This window comes from Symsagittifera roscoffensis, chromosome 3 (assembly GCF_963678635.1).
Source record: "Symsagittifera roscoffensis chromosome 3, txSymRosc1.1, whole genome shotgun sequence".
NCBI classification, from domain to species: Eukaryota; Metazoa; Xenacoelomorpha; order Acoela; family Convolutidae; genus Symsagittifera; species Symsagittifera roscoffensis.
Window position 1 is genome coordinate 73,905,572 of NC_087064.1, and position 20,681 is coordinate 73,926,252.

Here is a 20,681-nt window from a genome sequence, read left to right on the forward strand (position 1 = left end):
GAACTATCTTGGAGAAATTTTGATATCTTGCAATAGTCTTTGGCAAGAACTTGCCAAGACAGCCATGATGTTCTTTAAGTTTTAACCAAGGTTCTTCGAGAGTTTTTAAAGATAGCAAAGATGAATGGATTTGGGTACATTTCCCACATGTTCTACTTTTGTTCGGATTAAAATGGGTATAGTCGGATATGGAAGAAATCTGAAACTCGATCAAGGAGACTCTATGAAATTATTGGAAGATCTCCGAAACGATGTAACAGTTTTTCCGCATTGCAAATTGACATAACGTTCCATATTCAGTTTCTTTCAAACGTTTCATTATCATATTATCTTTTTATAAGTTATCATTTTCCGTTTTCATGCGGCAATAATATTGAGCAATTTGGTAAAAACTCGCGAAGAAAACAAGTAATTAATTAAATTAGTTCAGCCAATTGTTTATTTTTATTTAAAACCAAAATTTATTATTGCTCTGCAATGAAAGTGAAGGCATATTAAAAGAGTATTTTAAAAATTATCGATGCAATAAACCACAAAACTTCAAAAAGCGGTATCTTTTTTTTCTAAAAAAAATTTCAAATAAAACTTTAAGGTAAATGGTGCTATTTTTTATTCATACTTTTGATCAAATTGATCAGTGTCTCAGATGGGTTTTTTAACGGGGGATCAAATTTGGAGAACCGGCATCTAGAAACTTTTATCAATGATTCAGTCTCTGCTCAGCGTCATTATGTTCATGAGCATGAGAATTTTTTTCTGATTTAGCGCTGAAAAAACATTGATGTAGAACCGCTGGGAACGTTGTTGAATCTTTTCTGTTTTTAACTGCAACAAAAAGTTTTCATTCCTGGATTTTTTATGATTAGTGAATAAGTTATTACAGCACCATAGACGCACTATTAATAGGTTGAGAAGTCTTAAGCTAAAAACTCGGCCCATCAAAATCAAATCGATAGACACTGTTTAAATTGAATACAGATGAAAGCAAAAAAAATGTAAAATTCTTTGTCAAAATCAATACTTGAAATTGGATGCGATTTTTTTTGGCACATCACTATAACTACCGTTTTTGGTTACGAGAACGTTGATTGTTTATTCTGAGCTCCAGCTGGGGATTTTTTTTCACAACCCAGCTGTTTCAGGACAACAGATTGCTCTGTAAAACATTTCTAAAAAAAAATCGTTCAAAACGGTGACACCTAGAAATCAGTCGGCACAAATCATACTTCTGCCAAAAAAATGCTTTTAAAAGCGTCACAATGACTTTTACAGGCCTCGGATTCTTTTTTGTCTATTCTAGTCAATTTGTTTAAAATGGGGATAGTTTTTGAAGATTTTGCCAAGCTATTAATCAGAAAAACCGTTTCCAGGTAAAATAAAACACTCGGAAGAAACTTTTAGTTTACCACTAAAACTTTGAAAACAAAAGATTTCAGTTAAAAGAGGTGATCAGCTCGTACATTAATACACTATAATTAACCTTGAAAAATTTGTACTTTAAATTTTTAGCAATAATTTAGCTTTGTTTCATCTCAAGGGAAAATTGTACTTCATAGCTTTGATTCGTCAATGAAAAATTGCTAAATCATCAATGTTGGTGACCTTGAGAAAATTATTGGTCAAAAAAATGATTTTATTAGGGAAATTAGGTTTTTCGATATGGCTTTTTACGCGCTCAAATGAAAGAAAGACAATTTTAACTACAAAAAATTAGCAGTTTTAGTTTACCCGGGTCGATATATAGATAGATAGATAGATATATATCTATATATTTTTCATTTGAGTGCGTAAAAAGCGTTATCGAAAAATCTAACTAACCTAATAAAACCATTTTTTGTCCGACAATGTGCTCAATGTCACCGATAATGTCAACAATTTAGCATCAACTTCAATTGCTCATCAAAAAATACGCCCAATTTTTTTCAGCGATGCTTTCGCTGTTTCTCATTTCTCATCGATGACTCAGAGCTGAAAAAAAAACAAATTTTTGATGCCAAAGAAACATCATACTATAAAGCTGAAAACTTAAAGTAAAAAATTTCCAACTTATATAATGGTACCAAATGTACGTACTAGTCACCTGCTTTAACCGAAGTTTTATGTTCTCAAAATTTTGGTGATGCTTTAACTATTTTTTCTACAGGTGGTGTCTTGTCTTAGCTGGAAACGGTTGTTCTAACGAATAAGGAAACCGGAATGTCCAAGAGATGCAAAAAAAATGAGATCAAAGTTGTTGCAGTTTTACAAAAATTTAAGTTACAAATAACCAAATAAATTTTGAAAGAGTTCTGAGATATTAACCAAAAAACATAAACTATAATGTTGAAACGTAGATAACCAAGAATAATTCAAAGTCAAAACATACACAAATTCGGTCTAGAGTGTCGAAACATATCTCGCTTGGGCGAGCACGGTTGAGCACAATCTTTCCAGTTGAGCAGGATCAAAACATATCTTGCTAGCGTCGAGCACGGTTGTGCAGCATAATTTTTTCGGTCGAGCACGGTTGATACATACCCACATTTGGCCGATACGGTCAATTTATTGAGTTAGCACTTCGACCCGGGCAAACTAAAACCGCTAAATTTTGTAGTTAAAAATTAGTTTTCTTTCATTTGTGCGCGTAAAAAGCCATATCGTAAAATCTAATTTACCTAATAAAATCATTTTTTGACCAATAATTTTCTCAAGGTCACCAACATTGATGATTTAGCAATTTTTCATTGACGATTCAAAGCTATGAAGTACAATTGTCCCTAGCGATGAAACAGCTAAATTATTGCTGAAAATTTAAAGTACGAATTTTTCAAGGTTAATTACATAAGCAGTTTTAGGTTAAATTCAGACTCGTTGGACCAGAAGTATAATGCCAACAATTTGGTAATATTTAAAATTCAGCGTGTATCTATGTAAGAACACTGGACCATACATGAAAATGTACTTAAAACTGTTTTTTTTTTGAATAATTCATTAACGATTTCTGACTTTTTGAAAACTTTTGATTAATGACAATCAAAGGGAGATTAACAAGGGTCTCCTGCTACATGACAAAACACAATCGATTGTAGCTCCTGGAACTCAGGTTGTATCAATATCTTTCAGATAAATTGAACAAAACTTTTAGAAAGGCTAAACCGTTGAGAAATCTCAAGACGCGAAAACTTGAAATAAGAAAGCTTCGTCAATTGTTCACAAAAGGCAGACGAAAGTGAACTTACGATATGCACAGAGCAAAAACTTAAAGTGTTTGCTGTCTGGTTCTCTTAAGTTCAGTATTGAGATTTGGAGTCATTAAATAATTTTCAAATTTATGATAATTTTCATTGAATAACTTTCTTCAAAAGTGCCCGATCTCCCCTCTCCCTCATTTACCCCTCCCCCCCCCCCTCTCTTTCCCTCCCCCTCCCTTCACAATCCGCTATTGAAAGACTTAATGAATCTATCACAATAACTGAAGAGCGTTTTATCGAAGTTTGTGAACAATTATTTCAATTAGAAGCACATGTTTTACGCTCAATTAAACGAAAAATTGTGAGAGGCCTCGTCTTATACGTTTATGGCCAGCTGCGTAAATTTTGATTAAATAGTGAACATAAAACTCAAATGGTCGCAGCATCACTTCAATACATAATGATCATTTGTTATTTATATTTTTAGTTTTACCAGACAATAAACTGTTATTAAAAATAATTTGATATTTTTTTACCCAACTAAACGATCTTTTACTTTTTGCACCAAAATAACAGATCACAGTTATGTGAACTTTTTTCCTTTTTAGTTTTAAGTTAACTTGCTTTACTCTTTTGGATTTTAACAACAAACGTTTTAAATTAGAATGTACGCAGAATCCCAAGAAGACAACACTTATGGTTTGATGAGCTCGATTTTAGAAGATCCCAGATCCTCTCAAACACAACCGGCTCCGAGTTCTCACGAGAAGCAACTTGAAAGTCTTGAAGGTCAGCTGGAACATTCGTCTGAAAACAACTCTAACTTTAACGATGCTGTTGATGATGTTGGTTATCGCGGATTGGACATTGATGATGACGGAACCAGTTTGGAGCAAACAATTTCTCGAAGTGAACAGTCAAACAAACAAGTAAGTCTTAATCGAATATATGGAAAAGAAGTATTAAGTCAGGTTTTTGAAAATTTCAAGTAGAGTTATAAAAGATTAAACACTTCAATTACTGGCATAAAAGTTTGAAAATTTATTTTAAAAAATAAAATAAATATAAAAGGTATAGACAGAAAGCAAAAACTTTTTGAGAATTCATTCCAATGCCAAGTTGGTGAATAAAACCTGCAAAAAAGCCAGCAACATTTTTACGCGATGACTGAATTCGAGATTAAAATAAAATAAATCGGATGCCAGTAAAATTATTATTATTTAGTCGCGCTTTTTATTATTTATTTTTCTTTTATTATTTATTTTTCTTTATTATAATTCTTCTTCAAAAATATGGCTCGTCAGCGAGAGTTAACATCGGTAAAAATTGCATGTCACGCAAACGTTTTCGTGTGCTGCAAACGCGTTTACCTTCAAATCATGTGAAATTCCCAGACAGCTTCTCTTTCAAATTTTGTGTTGATCAGAACTTAAAAAGTAAATTTATAATACTTTTTTTTGGGTTTTTCTCAAAAGTTACAAAAAATAAAAGGAAACTCGAGCAAAAAACTTTTCCGAAATACAGCTCATTAGGACTATCAGTTTTCATAACTAAATTAACTTCGAAAATTTTTTTCATTGAAGTATGTTGCAGTCAAAATGGGAAGTGCGGAGTACAAAAATTTGTTCAAAACCATTCGAAAACTGTTTGATAAATTATTTCGCTCAAACTTTTTCAATGATGCTTTTCTACTGATCAATTTTTTTATTAGTTCAATAAACGTAGCGTAAGAAAGTATTTTGAAATATTTGAATTTCAATTGAATCACGACTCAAGTGCTGTATTATGGTATGACAATCAAGACTATCTAAGTTTTGTTTTGGTACACAATTTGCGTGAGAAAACTAGAAGAAAAAAAAACTAGAACCAATAAACTTTTTTTAACAAGTGGGTCGTTTAATCGTGAAGTGGGGTTTTCGTGTTCGTTTTCTTATCATTTTTTTTGGCAGCTTGTGTATCCAAGCAAAATCTAGATGGGTTTGATTGTCATCACACCAATTAAAGCGTTTGAATCTAGATTCAGTCAGCATTAAATTTTTTCTAAATACTTTCTCATCGGCAAGAAAACCATTTAAAAATTACATCAAGCAAGCGGAGAGCTTCATTGACTGGTCAAGCTGATAAAAATCATTTCTGAATCACAAATTGTCGAAAGTTTTTGTTAGTTATTTTCTTTTTTTTGCAAAACTAACATTAGTCAATTGAAGACCTTACTACTGATTCAAGCTTATTTTTAGTCCCTTTCCAATACCAAGAAATGAAATTGGGGTTAGAAAACTTCATTACAAATTTTACTTTTTGTCAGCTAATGATTGTGTTTTCTTTACCTTTCAATTGTTTTTAGTCAAATTGGTTTAACAAGGGTTAGTTAAAACAATACGGTTGAAGATTGAATACAACTTGTTTCTAGTTCGCATAAATAGGACACTGAACTAGAGGTCAACACATAGCAGACTAGACAGACCTAGACTGATTGACAGGCAGGTACCAAATTCACACTTAGTCATAATATGAGAACTCTCAAGAATATAAATAAAGATGGATGGCAACTAAATTGATTGACATCTAAATATGTAGCCCTCACATTTCCGTACAGATGTAAAATTTAAATACATAGTAATTTAAAGTTAATATAATAAGTAGTGACCTTTCAACCTGCCGCCGTAACTAACGCATCAGAACTTTAACTTTGAATTTTTAGGCTTATGGCCATCCCTATCCATGAGTTATGAGTTTTAATGAGTTTTAAGGTCTACTTGTTCCCTTCCCCTGGATAATTCCACTTTTTCTCCGCCCCTTGGATATTGTCTATCATCACTCCTCCCATTTTGTCGACTGGCTTCCTTCTTCTTGTGCTCTTTCGTGTTCCCGAGCTTTTGCTTTGGCTACCTGATTCTCCTTCTTCCTCTTGGCTGCTGTTTGTAGGACACTCTCTTGCAACTAACGCCGGTCTGTCCTGATTCCCTTTTCCTCGTTTCACTTTTGTAGGTTTAGCTCTCACCCCCGTTCCCGTTCCGTGTTCCTCCTGATTTGTTCTGCCACTTGGTCCTTGTCTCGCCGCAATTGCTTCCTGCCTTTCAGAAATATCGAGTGGTAGTCGTGCTGGTAAAGTTTTTAATGGCTGGTAATCATCGCTGTCCGAGCTTTCAGATTGATTTGTGGCTATAGGTGCTGGCTGTTTTGCTTTAGGCCGCTTTGACTTTGGGCTTTCTATTGCCCCTTTTTTCGCACTTGCGAGCATTTCTTTGAGTGTGGCCGGCTTTCGTTTCTTTGGCAGGGTCTTCTTCGGTTTTACTGCCACGGCACTTTTCCTAAGCACAGACCCATTTTTCAGCTTGATGGTATGTTTAGACTCGCAAATTACAACCTAACTGTTTTAAGAGCCGCTAAAGCATCGATCGGCGTCGTTTTACATTTCAAAGGCGTCACTCCCGTTTCTGTTATACGATGGCCGAGCCATTCGCATTCTCGCTTTGCGAACTCGCACATAGGTAGTTTTAGTGAGATAATTTCGCGATTCAATTTTCGAAGGATGTTTTCAACCAAGGATATGTGTTCCACCTCTGTTCCCTTGGTTGTAACCAAAATATCATCAACGAAAGCGTTCGCTTGAGGGAATTTGTTTAAAATTGTGTCCATTACCCGTTGGAACTCTGCTGGCATCGACGTTAGCCCGTAAAAACCTGTTCGAAATCGGTACGTTCCTTTCGACCGTCCGGCCACCAATGAGAAATTACAATTTACACTTGTTTCTTCACTGGGTGGTAGTTGTCCATACGCGTACGTTAAATCCATTGTGGTAAAGCACACCTCCCTTTGTTTTTTCTCGGAAATAAGTTGTCCTATTGTATCTACAAGTTCTTCTATGTTGGGCATTTGGTACATGATTTTGTGCACCTGTTGATTGAGTTCCCGAGATTCCAACGCTAATTTCACGGACCCGTCCTTTTTCACGGTGATAACAATCGGAGAAACAAAATATCGACCCGAACATTCCTTTAATTTTTCTATGTAATTTGGGCCAGTAGCTTATCGATCTCTTCATCCACTTTGTCTTGGAGCGTTACCGGCACTCTCCGGCCCTTTTGCTGCACCGGTACGAGATTTTCGAAAAACTCCGCTTGGACCTTGTAATTTCTAATTTTTCCAATCCTAGTGAAAATTTTGGGAATAGCTGGCTAAAATATTGTTGCCAGGGGTCCATTTCCTTCTCACATGTACTGTTTTCCATTCCTTGGATATTCATCACTGCTCCCCTTGGATCTGCTTGCATCAACTGTAGCCCGAGTTTCCCCATCAGGTCACGTCCCACGATTGATGGTCTGGACCTTCCGATGACTCTAACTTCCGCTCTCGTCTTCCAGCCGTTTGATGCTAACTCAACCTCCATTCCCCCCACATTTTGATCCGATTGTGGCTGTAGTCCCGAAATTCGTCATCTTCCATGTTGTCTTGTTTCAAGTTGATTCCTGTTCTTCCCACTGTTTTCTTCAAGTCGTCGAGTGTTAGTAAGGATATCGGTGATCCGCTGTCAATCCAGATGCTCATTGGGTGTCCATTAATGTAGATTTTACTTTTAGGCCCGGCAACTTTCAATAGTGTCTCCTTTCTACGTTTAATCGCCATAACCATATAGTCATCTGAACTCTCCGATGACCAGCTGTGGTGTTCTCTCTTGACAAAACCTAATGAATTTGCAGCATTCTGTGACCCAACATCATCCGAGGGAGTATCCTCTTTGTCGAACGGTTCGTCCCCTTGGATTAGTCCAACTGGTTGTCCCCACGTGACAGCTGTTTTCCCCGACAAGTCTTATCAAAATGCCCGACCTTTTTGCAGAAATTGCATGTGACGGCTCTTGCTGGGCCTCGTTGTCGGTGTTCTGGAGTGAAATTCGGCTGATCACAGTTGTAACATCTACGTTCTTGCATTCGGCCTCCTCACCGATTCTGGTATTGTCCCCGTCCCCTTTGTATTCCTCGTCCCCTGTATCCACGAATATTACTGATTGGTTCCGCCTTGATCTGTAGAGAACCCCCTGCGGTTGTGTAGGCCGTTCCCGTGGAACCTGGTGCACTTCCCTTGTAAGCCTTTGCGTATTTGTCGCCTCTTTCATACGATATTGCGATCCGTAGTGCTTCCTCCGGGGTTTCCGTTTCCCGGCACAGCTCGTTCTGTGCGTCCCTATTCCGCATATTAAATATAAATATGTCTCTCACCATTTTCCGATCTTGGGTACCCAGGTTGCATCTCGCAGCCATTCCGCTGAGCTCTGCGTAGAACGATTCTAAACTCTCTCCCTCTTTTTGCTTCCTGGACAACATTTGGTACATCTCACAAGTTTCATTTCGCTCTTTCTGGAAAAGAGCTACACATGTATCCAAGAGTCTCGGGTATCGTATTTCTTCCATAATCAAGTGTGGATGCTGGTTATGCAAGGCCCACTGTCCCTCGTGTCCTAGACATAGATACAGATTCGATATGAGCATGCGATCATCTTCTTCCCCCGGTTTTCCACCAACATCCCCCAGTCCGGTAATATGCCAGAATGCCACAATTCTAAGGGGGTTTTCCCCCTCCATCCGCTGGCTGCGCCATAACAAGGGTTAGTTAAAACAATACGGTTGAAGATTGAATTCAACTTGTTTCTAGTTCGCATAAATAAGACACTGAACTAGAAGTCAACACATAGCAGACTAGACAGACCTAGACTGATTGACAGGCAGGTACCAAATTCACACTTAGTCATAACATGAGAACTCTCAAGAATATAAATAATAATGGATAGCAACTAAATTGATTGACATCTAAATATGTAGCCCCTCACAGGTTTAAATTTGAAGTCAAATGAATACTGAAATAGAGTAGTCACCGCTACATGGTAGAATATAGAAAAAAGTATATACGGCTAACGACTGTGTTTGAACCGCTGTCTAGATAATGCTCGACTTTCAAGCGCTCGGACAGTTCAGTTCTGATCGGTCTATGAAACTACTGAATTCAGAGATCAGTAGATCTCTCCTGTGCTGTATAGAGTAGAAAAGGGGGGCTTATGGTCATAGAGTCGCCAGATGGATGCTTAAAAACGGTGCAGCCCTGAACTAATAACCCAAGCAAGGGTAGCCCTCGACTAATAATCTCGAAATGTTAGAAATTTGGTTTCATTTTCTTCATATACGCAAACTTGGGTGTTTTTTTTTTTAATTTTAATTATGAAGTGAGCAACTCTTTGTTGTTTATCTACCTCACAATTATTTCTGTAGGGTGAAAGTGGTCTCAATCGACCCAAGGAGCTAGACTTGGAATCAGTCTTGACTACCGACACAAGTTTCTGCATTCAAGAAAAGCAACCATCAAATCGCGCAGATGAGAATCCGTTCGCCGCATCTGATGTTTTAATCAATCATTTACTCGATGGTGGAACGGATAATTCAGCAAATCAGAGAACAGGTTACTCAATCGATGATGCAACTTCAAATGCATCAAATCACCATGAAAGTTATACCAGAAATGACGCAACCGACGTCAAGACTCATGTTACATCAGATGACGCAATGATGTCGTCGCAGGAAGTAGTTGAAAGTGAAGGCGGTAATGAAAATCACGAATCTTCAGTGACGGTTGACGGAAACGAAACAGACGAAGATGATGAGATTCCTGAGATCCCCGCCGAGCTGCGAAACAGATCCCCGAACATCGCAAATCTGCTGCAGAGGAGGCACAGTTTGGGCAGGTCGTCTCCGACCAAAATGATTTTCAGCAACGCAAATGACGACAACGAAAACAGGTAGATCACTTCATTTCAGTTTAAACATTCGAACGAAATTTTGTTCAAATAAAGATCGTCTGGTCCAGCGTTTAATTTGATTATAGAAGCGTGTAAAATTGTCAATTTTGTTATGCTGAAATTTCGATTTCAACTCAAAACCAAGTTCAAACGAATTTGAGGGAATATTAATTGATTCCATAAATGTTTTGGCAGTGAATTTCATGATATGCAGCTCATGCTCAAAAAATTGCAGCTAATTTTCTAAGATTACTTACTTTCGAGTCAGAAAATAATCATTGAGATACTTTTATAAATTGAGCTAATTAGTAAAAGTTTCAAAATTACTTTTAGTTTTTTATTTTTACTGATAAAGCTTCTAAGGATTTTTTAGGGCTGGGACACCTTGACCCGTAGTGAGTTTTCAATAAATGAAAAGCGGAACTTCTTTTTCACAAGCGATATATCAACTTCACACGTCCCTGTCAAAACATGAGGTTGAGCAGACACTTCAAATAGCCGGTGGATACTCATTGATTAAAACCAAAAGCTTCGAAACACCAAAATTCTGGATTCTTTCATTAATATTTTCAAAAAGTAGTGTTTTATTTTAACCATTTTGGGAGAAATCGGAAAATAATTTAAATCGATTTTAGAAAAACGCCATCATAAAATGCAATTTTTTGGTCAAAGCCTAGTAAAACTGCTCTAAAAAGTACTCAGCTCCCATCGCAAAAATCAAAGATCTTCGCCTCTTTAGAATTTTTCTAACTTCATTTTTTCTCGTGATTTTCTGCCCAATCCCCTTTTTCCCCTCTCGGTGTATCCTTGGTGTGTAACTTAGGAGGTGCTCTGCCAGCAACACTTCAGTGGGCGTGTTCATCAACGGCAAACTTTCCGGACACTCTGACCAGAGGAGCATCCTCACCAGTCACTATCTTGCAATCAACAGTCTGGGAGTACTATCCAGGTAACACCTGCAAAACCAACACTATATCTGCCCTCATCCCTCCCTCTCCCCCTTTTTTGTATTTTATTAACCAATCACTGGTCCTTTTATTTAGAGTGTGTTGATATCCGTTCCCCCACCTCACATAAGCTATCAATTTTATGCTGTAACGAGCTAACTTACAAGGTCAGGTGTGAGGACTAAATATGTAGGTCATAGCCTAATTGGTCAGCATGTCAACTTCCGTATTAATCAATAATGCCAACCGAAAAATTAATTATGAAAAATCACGGGTGGGAGGGGCTAGGAAAGAAAACCCTGGAAGTCAATTATTTTTTTTTAGTCAATTCCGCATTTTTCTCTTAATTATTCTCAGATTTCAAAAAAAAAATACTTCAAACGGTGGCGGGTTTATGTGGGACGGATCCCCTTCTCAAAGATTCGACACCGTGACGGCCGAAATGGGGGAAGGGAGGAGCGCGCGCCAAAAAAAACGCGAATTTTTGGTCTAAGCTTTTCCCGGAAAGTGCCTAAAACAAAAAACCTAAATTTTTTGGTCGCATTTTTTTTCCAAAATGTGCTATTTGTGGCCTGTTTTTAATTCAAAAATTCGTCTACGGCTTGGAAAATTTTGCCAAAAAATGGTCTTTGTAGCGATTTGAGTGAGCTCGGGATATCAATTTGGCCAATCTAAAAAAAATAATTTGATTTTTTAAAAGAAAATCGCTTTTAAAAAAACCGCAAAGGTAGCTTTTTAATGTACGCAGTTGCTATTTTAAGGCTATCCTTTTTTCCAGGAAATATCTGAAGTAATGTGCTGGTTTATTCGTTTAATTGTAAGAGTTTGGTGTCAGAATTTTCAATCAACCTTACAATTCAGTTTTATTTGCGCGGTTGTACGAAATGCATATTTTAAACAGAATTATTTTTCACTACATGCTTGGATAAGGCATTCTACGATAGGCCACTTAGGGGGGAGATTGTACGGTTGATCCAAAATTTTCAAGCAGACGGCTCAATGGCATTTAAATTACAGTTTACTGACAACAATTTAAACCATAAGTTTGATGTTTTTTACATAAATGGGTGCAGGGTATGATCTACAGTTTTTTTAAAATTAGGTTTTTCATCTAGGCCAAAACCCATCGGATTTTTTATGGCCGCAGGCAGCAGCATCACGTTTAAGAGCAATTTTAGTAGTAAAAAAGACGAAAAAAATTGCAGTATTCTTTCAACGTACTCATGTGAGAGTGAACACTTTTCACTCGTTCAAATGTTGAGCTGGCAATACCTGTCCCGGTTTTGAGACTCTTTCAATCTAATTAAAACTGCTCATGCTAAGAAAGGGGCTAAGTCTTTTACCAGACCGACCTTTCATCAGATCGACCTTTACCAGGACCACAATGCAATAACTCAATTAGTATAACTTGAAATTATTGGAAGACTTCGAAAGGAAGCGGCTAGAACAAACAAAACTTTGCTGAGAAACCCTGAAATCATTGTCTTATAGAAAATTGCTATTCATACACTTTTCATGCAATTCTATAAGTACAGAAAACTGCATGAAAAGTCTATGGCTAGTCATTTTTTATATATGGAAATTGTACGACTAGCGTTTTTCCATAAACCAAAAAAAAATGATTTTTTTTAAAATTTTATTTCTCAAAATTTTTGGTGTGTGTTCCCGACCGAACACAAGTGACAAAAACTATGGTTTACTCAAAACTAGAGTCACCAAAGGTTTGATCGTCTTGCATTTACAACGTATTGGAAACGACCTGAAGTAGGGAAGTGTGTGTACTCTTCACAAATCATATATTGAAAGCATCAATCTTTTAAATTTTGGCAGAAATTCAAAGATGATTAATTTTTAAATTATCAGACCTTGATCAAGGCACATATAAACATGCCATGCAAAAAAAGCAGGAGTTTCTAGCCTGTTTGAAAAAGTTTTCTAGAAAAATGGAATAAAAATCCAAATTTTTTGTATCCAGGATTACGTTATGCAGACAAAAAATATACAACTTGCATGCAAATTTCTTTTTTTGTAAAATGTTTTTTGAGTACTAAATTCGATTTGCAGTTGAAAAAAAAACAAAAAATATATGGGGCAATTTCAATATTATTTCGAAAAAATTTTGTTGTCGCCATCCAAAAAATGGTATTGATACAATTTCCATATATGGAATTTGTATGATTAGCTTTTTTGACAAATTTTTTTTTAGTGCGATACGCTGACTTTTATGACAAAACAAGCAAAAAGTTCATTGAAAAGTCGATGACATCATTTTATCGAAAGGTAGGAAATTTGTATTAGTATTTTTTCATAGACTTATTTTATTAGTTTTCATAGGCAGGAAAAACAGAAATAAATTAGCTCTAAATATCACAAATGAAGCTTCAAAAGGATTCTAAGCAGTTCAAGGTTTTGACGTCTTCTTTTAAATGTTTCTTCCCAAGAGATTTTTGGAGCTTGCCTGCAGACACTGGGATGGTTTTCAGAGAAGAGTGTTGAGGTGGAGTTTCGTCGACTGCTTTGATAGCGTGCTTGGCCGGGCTACCGAAACATAGCGTTTGAAGCTTGTTGCGTCCAGATGCTCTCGAAGAAACCGCCAAAACGTTGTCTTATTCGTCGTCTTTGACCTGATCTGACGACTTGTTGGAAGAAGACACTAAGGGTTTTGAAACCGGTATGAGAGGCGGTCGGCTTGTCTTGTTCCGAGGATATCGGTATGCTTTTCTGGCTTTGGCGTTTTTGACTTCTTCTGATTATGTGCTGGTACATCCACTCACTGGTCGAAAAGTGACAAACTTTGAAACGGGGGAGGAAGGAACTCGCCTGAGCTGAACGAAGATACGGTCGATTCAACAACTGGTACGGTTTTGGTCACTATCCTTTGAAAATTCAAGTTGATGTGTTGAAAAAGGGGAGTTTGTTTGGAAGTTGCTGTCAAGTCTCGTCTATATGCGGTGTTTGGCGGGCACAAGTTGTTATGGTCCGACGACAATGATGACTGCTGATGGGCTCTCTTGCTTAGAATTTTCCAACTGATAGGTTTTGAAGAAATCTGTTTGCGTTAAATTTTTCAATTAGTAATTTATTATAGCGTAACAGAAATGTGTTTTTTTGTTTTGTTCTGAATAACTTTCCATTTTAGTGTGAAAAATGTGTTTTTGGTAATTTCAGATCTTTTATCCTTAATCATTTTTGATAGGGGTTTTACCAGATTTACGGTCAAGGACCTTCCTGAAAAATTCAACCCAATGGGCTTGGGTTCAGATAATAAAATGTCTTCCAATTGTTTGTCAGTTTCACATCGGCTGGTTGATCAGCATCGACCAAAAGCTGAAAGAGCCAGATTTCAAGTTGTTTCATAGAGATGAGGCCAGTAATATCTTTCGTTTGGATAAGGTCATCAGCGATAGAACTCCTTCATCTTTCAAAAAAGTCTGCCTCATCGGTGTCTTACTTAGGCTTGCTGTTTTAGCGAGTGGCTCAAGGGTCTTTTACTGAATCTTTTCTGCAATGAATGTAGACTTAACCTAAAATGAGGGTCTGGCATCAGTGCTATCTTCGTTTTCATGCACAATTTTCACTAAAAACTCTTTAGTGTTTTCTGCTGTTAAAGGCCAACCTTTATTTGGTTTTCTAACGATTTGAATTCGAAAATAGAGGCGTTCGTCACTGAAAGTTTCGCATTTTTCAACTGTTCAATGATTGTTGGAGCTTTTTGAATATCTAGAGGGCTTTCTTCTAACTGCATAGCACCAAATATACGTTTCAAGGTAGAGTTTTGACGAGACCCCATTCTCTATGGTCCCCCAAACAGCCAAATATGAGATTAATACCATTTTCTTTGCAGATTTTTGAACCTAAATTGATATAAAAACCTGGATATTGAACGGATCGAATGATTTTAGCAAAGGAGTGGGTAGATATTTAAAAAGACATGAATTTTGTGATCTGTTTACACAAATTATGTTTGCAGTAATCTTTCGACGTATAAACACAGTTGAAAGTAAAAACTCTTCACTTATTCAAATGTCACGCGCTCGGAATACGTGTCCCGACCTTGATAATTCATAATCTGCCAGAAAAAATTAATGCTAAGTGCAATACGCTGTGCCGTACCACAATAGCACGCTTCCGCAGCAGCACGCTTCCACTAAGTCAGCCAAACCAGGATGTCATAAAATGGCACTAAAATGATGTTGGGTGGGAAAGGAAAAGTAGGTGTCTCCCACGTCTGATCCCTCTTTGTAGATTCCACTACCGTCTAAGAGTGACAGAAGTGCCTGACTGTGTGGCAGCCCTGGCCAATGGGGAGATCATTGTGGCCGACAATCACAGTGACGTCAGGAGACTGAAGATGTTCGACTGCAACCAGAGGTACCAGAGGGCACTTCCACTAGTCTCAGAGGAACACACCTTCCCGTAAGAGACATCATTCAGCTCTATTTAAATAACCCCTCCCCCACCCCCACCACATACACTCACTTACACTTACGGTACCTAGAAACGAGTTACGGTTCCGAAACACGCGCACAGGGACGGATTTAGGGAGGGGCGGAGGGAGGCGTACGCTTCCCCTCTCAGGTATTCGACCCCTTGCCGACCCAAAGGGTCCCCTCTTTGTACTATTTTGAGATATCCATTTTTGGTGACTGACCCTAAAATTTTTCTTTAGGCGCCTTCAGCGCCAGTATATACTAATTTTGAGGGGGGGGGGGGGGGGGAGCGCGCGCCGAAAAATTGGGACTTTTTTTGTTGAAATTTTCCAAAAAGTGCCCAAAAACACATTTTTTTCGGCCTGTTTTTTTCAAAAACTTTTGATTTTGCTCGTGTTGTGATGAGAGTATCTGAGTTCATGCACAGAACTTTGGCATATTCAAAAGTAGTTTTAAGGTAATCATATTCGCATATTTCACTAGTTTTTTTTCAAAAACTGAACAGAAAAACAGAAAATCAGAAAAAATTCAATTTTTTTCTAAGTTTTCCAGTTTTTTTGGATTTCTTCAAATTTCTACTCTCAAAAAAGCGCTAAATGAAACTTCGTTAAATATTTTTTGGAGTAAATCTAAGTTTTCAAAGCTTACATAAAAGCCTATCGCCCTAACGATTGAACCATTCTGCTGATTATTCGGGGTTGCGTGAAATCCAATTTGCGTGAAAACAAAAACTTAGAAAAGACGTTAGAAATTTTAGGGAAGTTTTTTGTTGTACTCTAAGAATCCAAACGGATTTTAGAATGGTTTTATTCATTTAAAAGTTTTTTAAAATCAAGCTTGGATCTAGGATATTGTCAAAATCTGAAGACGAGTTTTTTTAAATTCAATTAATTCATTAACTATTCCATTGCCTTAATCATTGACTTAAAATTCAGCATTTGATTCCCGAGTTAAGAATTTTGCGCCATCTGCTTAGCTCAACGACCAGAGCTAAATTAGTTTTGATCTCGAGATCGAAACTAATTTAGCTATGGTCGTTGAGCTAAGCAGGGTGAGCGAAATTCTTAACTCGAGAATCAAATGCTGATTGGAGAAGAAAACATTTCCATACTTATTAATTAATTTAGTCAAATTACATCGGCATACTTGCACCCAGGAGAAAATCATCAAAACTTTGCACCCACATAAAATATGAGATGAAACTATGATCATATTCGATGTGGGTGCAAAGTTTTGATAATTTTCTCCTGGGTGCAAGTGTGCCGATGTAAATTGACTCAATTAGTTAAATATTATGATAATGTTTTGCTCTCGTAGGAATGAGCCGTTCGTGACAGACATCCAGCTGTCCAACAATGACTGCCACCTGTGGGTGGTGGACAGTTTCAACCAGACAGTGAGGGAAGTGGACCTCACCTCAGGCCATACACTACAACTATGGACCAATGAGAGGCTTGAGAGAGGCCATGAGTTGATCAGACCTGGCAAACTGGCCATCAGTCCGGAGTGGGTGTATGTGTGCGATGCAGGTGACATAATAATTTTTATGATTTTTTTGAGAGTTTCAGCCTGTAATTTAAATTTTAAAAGAGAGTGTTCCAGCAGCGACGTATTTAGGGAGGGGGAAGGCTTCCATTGAAATTGACTATCATAAAAACGAAAGGCGAGACTTCTCATTCATCTAATCTAATCTGATTGTAAGTTTTTTATATACTAAGTTTTTTTTTTCAAATCAAATCTACAAAAAAAATGTAAAACTATCAAATAATGTTTTCAATCAGGGGCGGGTTTAAGCGGGGGAACTGAGTAATCTTTCTCCCCGGGATCTTAGCAGTTCAACGCAGCTCATGAATCTTTTGGATTTTCTTAACCAACTAGCCGAAAGTTTTAGAAATATATTCTTTTTTACAATAGAGCTCAATGTTTTGTCTCAAATAATTCAAAAAAAGTCCAAAAAAATATATCGTTTTTTAGCCATTAACTTGTGGCGCCGAATTTGTTTGAGCACATCAGAAGCTTTTTAGTGCTTTCAGAATGTTCAGAAAATCAATCAACGCAAATCCACCCCTTCGCCAAAAAGTCTTAGGTTCAACCCTGGGGTAAATTTTTAAGAACCTCTTGAAACACTTGACTTCAATTGACGTTTAAACAAGGTAGATAGATTTATTGCGTCGGTAAACCCGAATTGAAAAATACTTTTGGTTATCCAAAGAAGAAATTCTTTTTTGTTGAGTAAAAAATAGCATTTTACTACTTCAGGTGACGAAACTGTGAAGACATTTGACAGGTTTAACGGACAATTCTTATTTAAATTCAAAATCGGAACAAACGATCAAGACAAACGAGGTCTTATTTCTAATCATGCAGAATCTTCCCGTGAAAGCATTACATATAACGACGACGACTGTGGATGTCCCTGGTCCATACATTGGACTATGGACGAGACTTTGCTTGTGGGGGACATTAGACATGACTTTGTCTACATTGTGGACAAGCGGGGTCAGAAATTGGGTTGTTTTGGAGGCAGTGGGTGGGGACCCAACAGGTTCAACGGGCCAGTCGCAATTTGTTCAGACGGAGACGGAAATGTTGCAATTGCTGACTCTAAGGTAAGAGTCTTAAAGAAGGAAATCGTAAAAACACATAAGACTATCGTGCATTTTAGATAAGTTACTACTTAACAGAAAGTTATCAGCGGCATTTTAACAGGTCGAATCACCTTCTGCGTTTGCTCAATTTGGTGATAAGTTCAGTCATAAATTCTTTTCGCTTTTGAAAATAAATTTATTAGGATCTCTTTATACAGAAGCAATTCAATGGTTAAGCATGTGAGAGTTCTGTACCTAGTAACAAATCTCCCCATTTTGCAAAGGTGGGGGGGGGGCACCTTTGCAAAAGGTGAAGATTCGTTACTAGATGCAAAAATCTCATATGCTTAACCATTGAATTACTTCTGTATAGGGTTGGCAATTCGGTACTAGGTACCTTAGGGCAGAAATAAACAATGAGATCCGTTTTAATTATGATTATCATCAGGGCAGATTGGACTTATGGTACGACTGTTGATTTCCTTCTCCAAATGAGACCTCTATTATAAGTGCATCTGTTTTAGAATGGGCGAGTGCAGATGTTCACGCGTGACATGATGCTGATCACGCACATATTCCCGGTAGAGGAGGGCGATGACGTCACCTCCATTGCCTTGACTGCAGATGGGATGCTGGCAGTGATAGACCACCACACCAACCAGTGCCTCATTTTCTGATCACTCAACAAAACCGCACGAATTAAAACACAAAAAAAAACAATCAGAACAACATATATTACTACATGTATAACTAACAATATGTTTCATATCGAGATAATATATTTCGGATCTTGTTAACTATTCGCCCCCTTTTTGCAAAAAGGGGACAAATTCGTTACAAGGTGCAAAAATCGTATTTGCTCAACAAGTTCAACTCTTTCTTTATCAGGGCGCCAATTCGTTACAAGGTAAACATGGGATGAAATAGTTAAAAAGATCAAATATTTCGAATCCTGAGCGGGTGTTCGTTATTTTTTTCCTCCTAAAAACGACATATTTAGGTGTAGAGGAACTATACAGGGCTGCATTTTCCACCAGGATTTTTTGGTATAAATCCAAGACTGACACCAAATCCGTTGCCTTTGGTGCATTCCGAAGAAACAATTTTGAACAAGAAGAAAAAAAATTCTTATGAAGTTCAGTTTTATTTGACTTTGATCGTAAAAAGTGAAAAAAAATTTGTTCCAACCCAGGGCCGAATCTAGGTTTTTCTCGAGGGGGGGGACGAACTTTCAAAAAAAAATTAGAACATTTTGACAAATTTTTTTTTATTTCGACAAAATAGATTTTCCGAGCTCTTCTAAAGCCTTAAAAAGACAGTAATTTGGCCAAATTTTATGCGCAGCAGGCAAATTTTTGAAAGAAAATTTTAGGGTCAGTCACCAAAAATGAATTTCTTAAAAAGTACTTAAGGGAGGACCCTTTGGGTCGGCAGGGGGTCGAATCGCTGAGGGTGGGCCCTAAATCCGCCCCTGATCTCCACCCATTTCAAGAAAGACTATTTCCCCCCTATGGTACCTTGTAACGAATACCGCCCCACCTATAAAAAAAAAGAATTGAACAGTTAAGCATTGCGAATTTTGTACCTTGTTAACTATTTCTATCCCTATTTCACTAAGGGGAAAATAGTTAACAAGATTCGATTTTTCGACCAATCAGAATGCAGCAAAATTAGAATTCTCATTTCTCATTAAATTTCTCAGAAGGTCAGTGCTAATTAACTGTATTTATTTGTAGGGGTGGATACCATAGAGCGGAGGCGTTGTTAAGTAGATCCCATAATAAAGCAGCTTTTCAGGAGAACGTTTAAACCGAAAACGTTCTACAAAAAAAAAACGTTTTTAGGCACTTTTTGGAAAATTTTGATTAAAAATCGCGTTTTTTTTAGCGTGCGCTCCCCCTCAAAGTTAGTATATATTGACGTCGAAGGTGCCTTTAGAAAAAATTTAGGTTCAGTTGGCCAAAAATGGATTTCTTAAAAAGTACCAAAGGGGGGGGACACTTTGGGTCGGTAGGGGGTCGAATCCCTAAGAGAAGGCGTCCGCAACCCCCCTCTCCGCCCCCCCTAAATCCACCCCTGTTGCGACCATTGGAAGTGGGGAGAAACTACAGAGTTTGGAGTTTTCCATTATTTTTTGAAAATTTCCCGAAAAAACTGCCCACCGATTCACGTTTATAATTTAATTGAAAAAACATGGTGCACAGGTTTTTTCTGCACAAACGGTCACATCATGTTTGTGAAGCAAAACCAGCATGGCCTTATAAAAAGACTTTTTTTATGAACTATTTAAGTTTTACAAAAAATTTCCCTGCCACATATGATATTAAGTTTAATTGATAAAACTTTTGGCAGGCATTTTCTTTGTATGAACGGCTAACACCTTATTTAAGAAGAAAAACACTTATTCTGGGTATAAGACAATTCTGGGATTCTGGGTATAAGACAAATTCTGAAAATTTGAAAATTACGCATTTCAAGTACAGCAAATTCTAGAAAACTTACACTGCTTAAGCTGGGTCCCTAGTTTGATGTACAAACTGTCATACATTAACGCCGTTTTTACTTTTTCAGGCAACTTCAGCCTATCGTTATTTTTTTCTTCCAGTTAAACAGGCAAGGGGTAAACGATGTATAAAAGACCAAATAATAAAGATTGAAAAGTGGAATGCAACATTTTATGAAGCCTAAAAACCTAATACGTAGCAACTGCACTAAACAGGAAATGCGATAACTTTGAGAAAAAATTGTATATACCATGA

The 20,681-nt window shown here is 37.3% G+C and overlaps 1 protein-coding gene across 2 annotated transcripts; it reads left to right on the plus strand.

Annotated features, from left to right (window-relative positions):
* The first annotated feature begins 3,546 nt into the window (after nucleotides 1–3,546).
* LOC134842185 (uncharacterized) lies at nucleotides 3,547–19,657 on the plus strand. 2 transcript variants are annotated; one of them, XM_063858403.1, is made up of 8 exons: nucleotides 3,622–3,640; nucleotides 3,835–4,099; nucleotides 9,434–9,957; nucleotides 10,781–10,906; nucleotides 15,150–15,320; nucleotides 16,652–16,863; nucleotides 17,594–17,943; nucleotides 18,447–19,657. In XM_063858403.1, exons 2-8 carry the CDS (start codon nucleotides 3,836–3,838, stop codon nucleotides 18,597–18,599), a joined length of 1,800 nt encoding a protein of 599 aa, XP_063714473.1. In that variant the 5' UTR covers nucleotides 3,622–3,640; nucleotide 3,835; the 3' UTR covers nucleotides 18,600–19,657. The 2 variants fall into 2 exon arrangements, with proteins under 2 accessions (XP_063714472.1, XP_063714473.1); XM_063858402.1 differs by having other exon boundaries at nucleotides 3,547–4,099.
* Nucleotides 19,658–20,681: the final 1,024 nt, after the last annotated feature.

Bases quoted from the DNA above. Each gene is read 5' to 3' on its own strand.
- LOC134842185 (XM_063858402.1), top strand. From the start codon at position 3,836: ATGTACGCAGAATCCCAAGAAGACAACACTTATGGTTTGATGAGCTCG. The intron at 9,958-10,780 runs GTAGATCACTTC...TGTGTAACTTAG, and splicing joins AATGACGACAACGAAAACAG to GAGGTGCTCTGCCAGCAACA. The intron at 17,944-18,446 runs GTAAGAGTCTTA...CATCTGTTTTAG, and splicing joins TTGCAATTGCTGACTCTAAG to AATGGGCGAGTGCAGATGTT.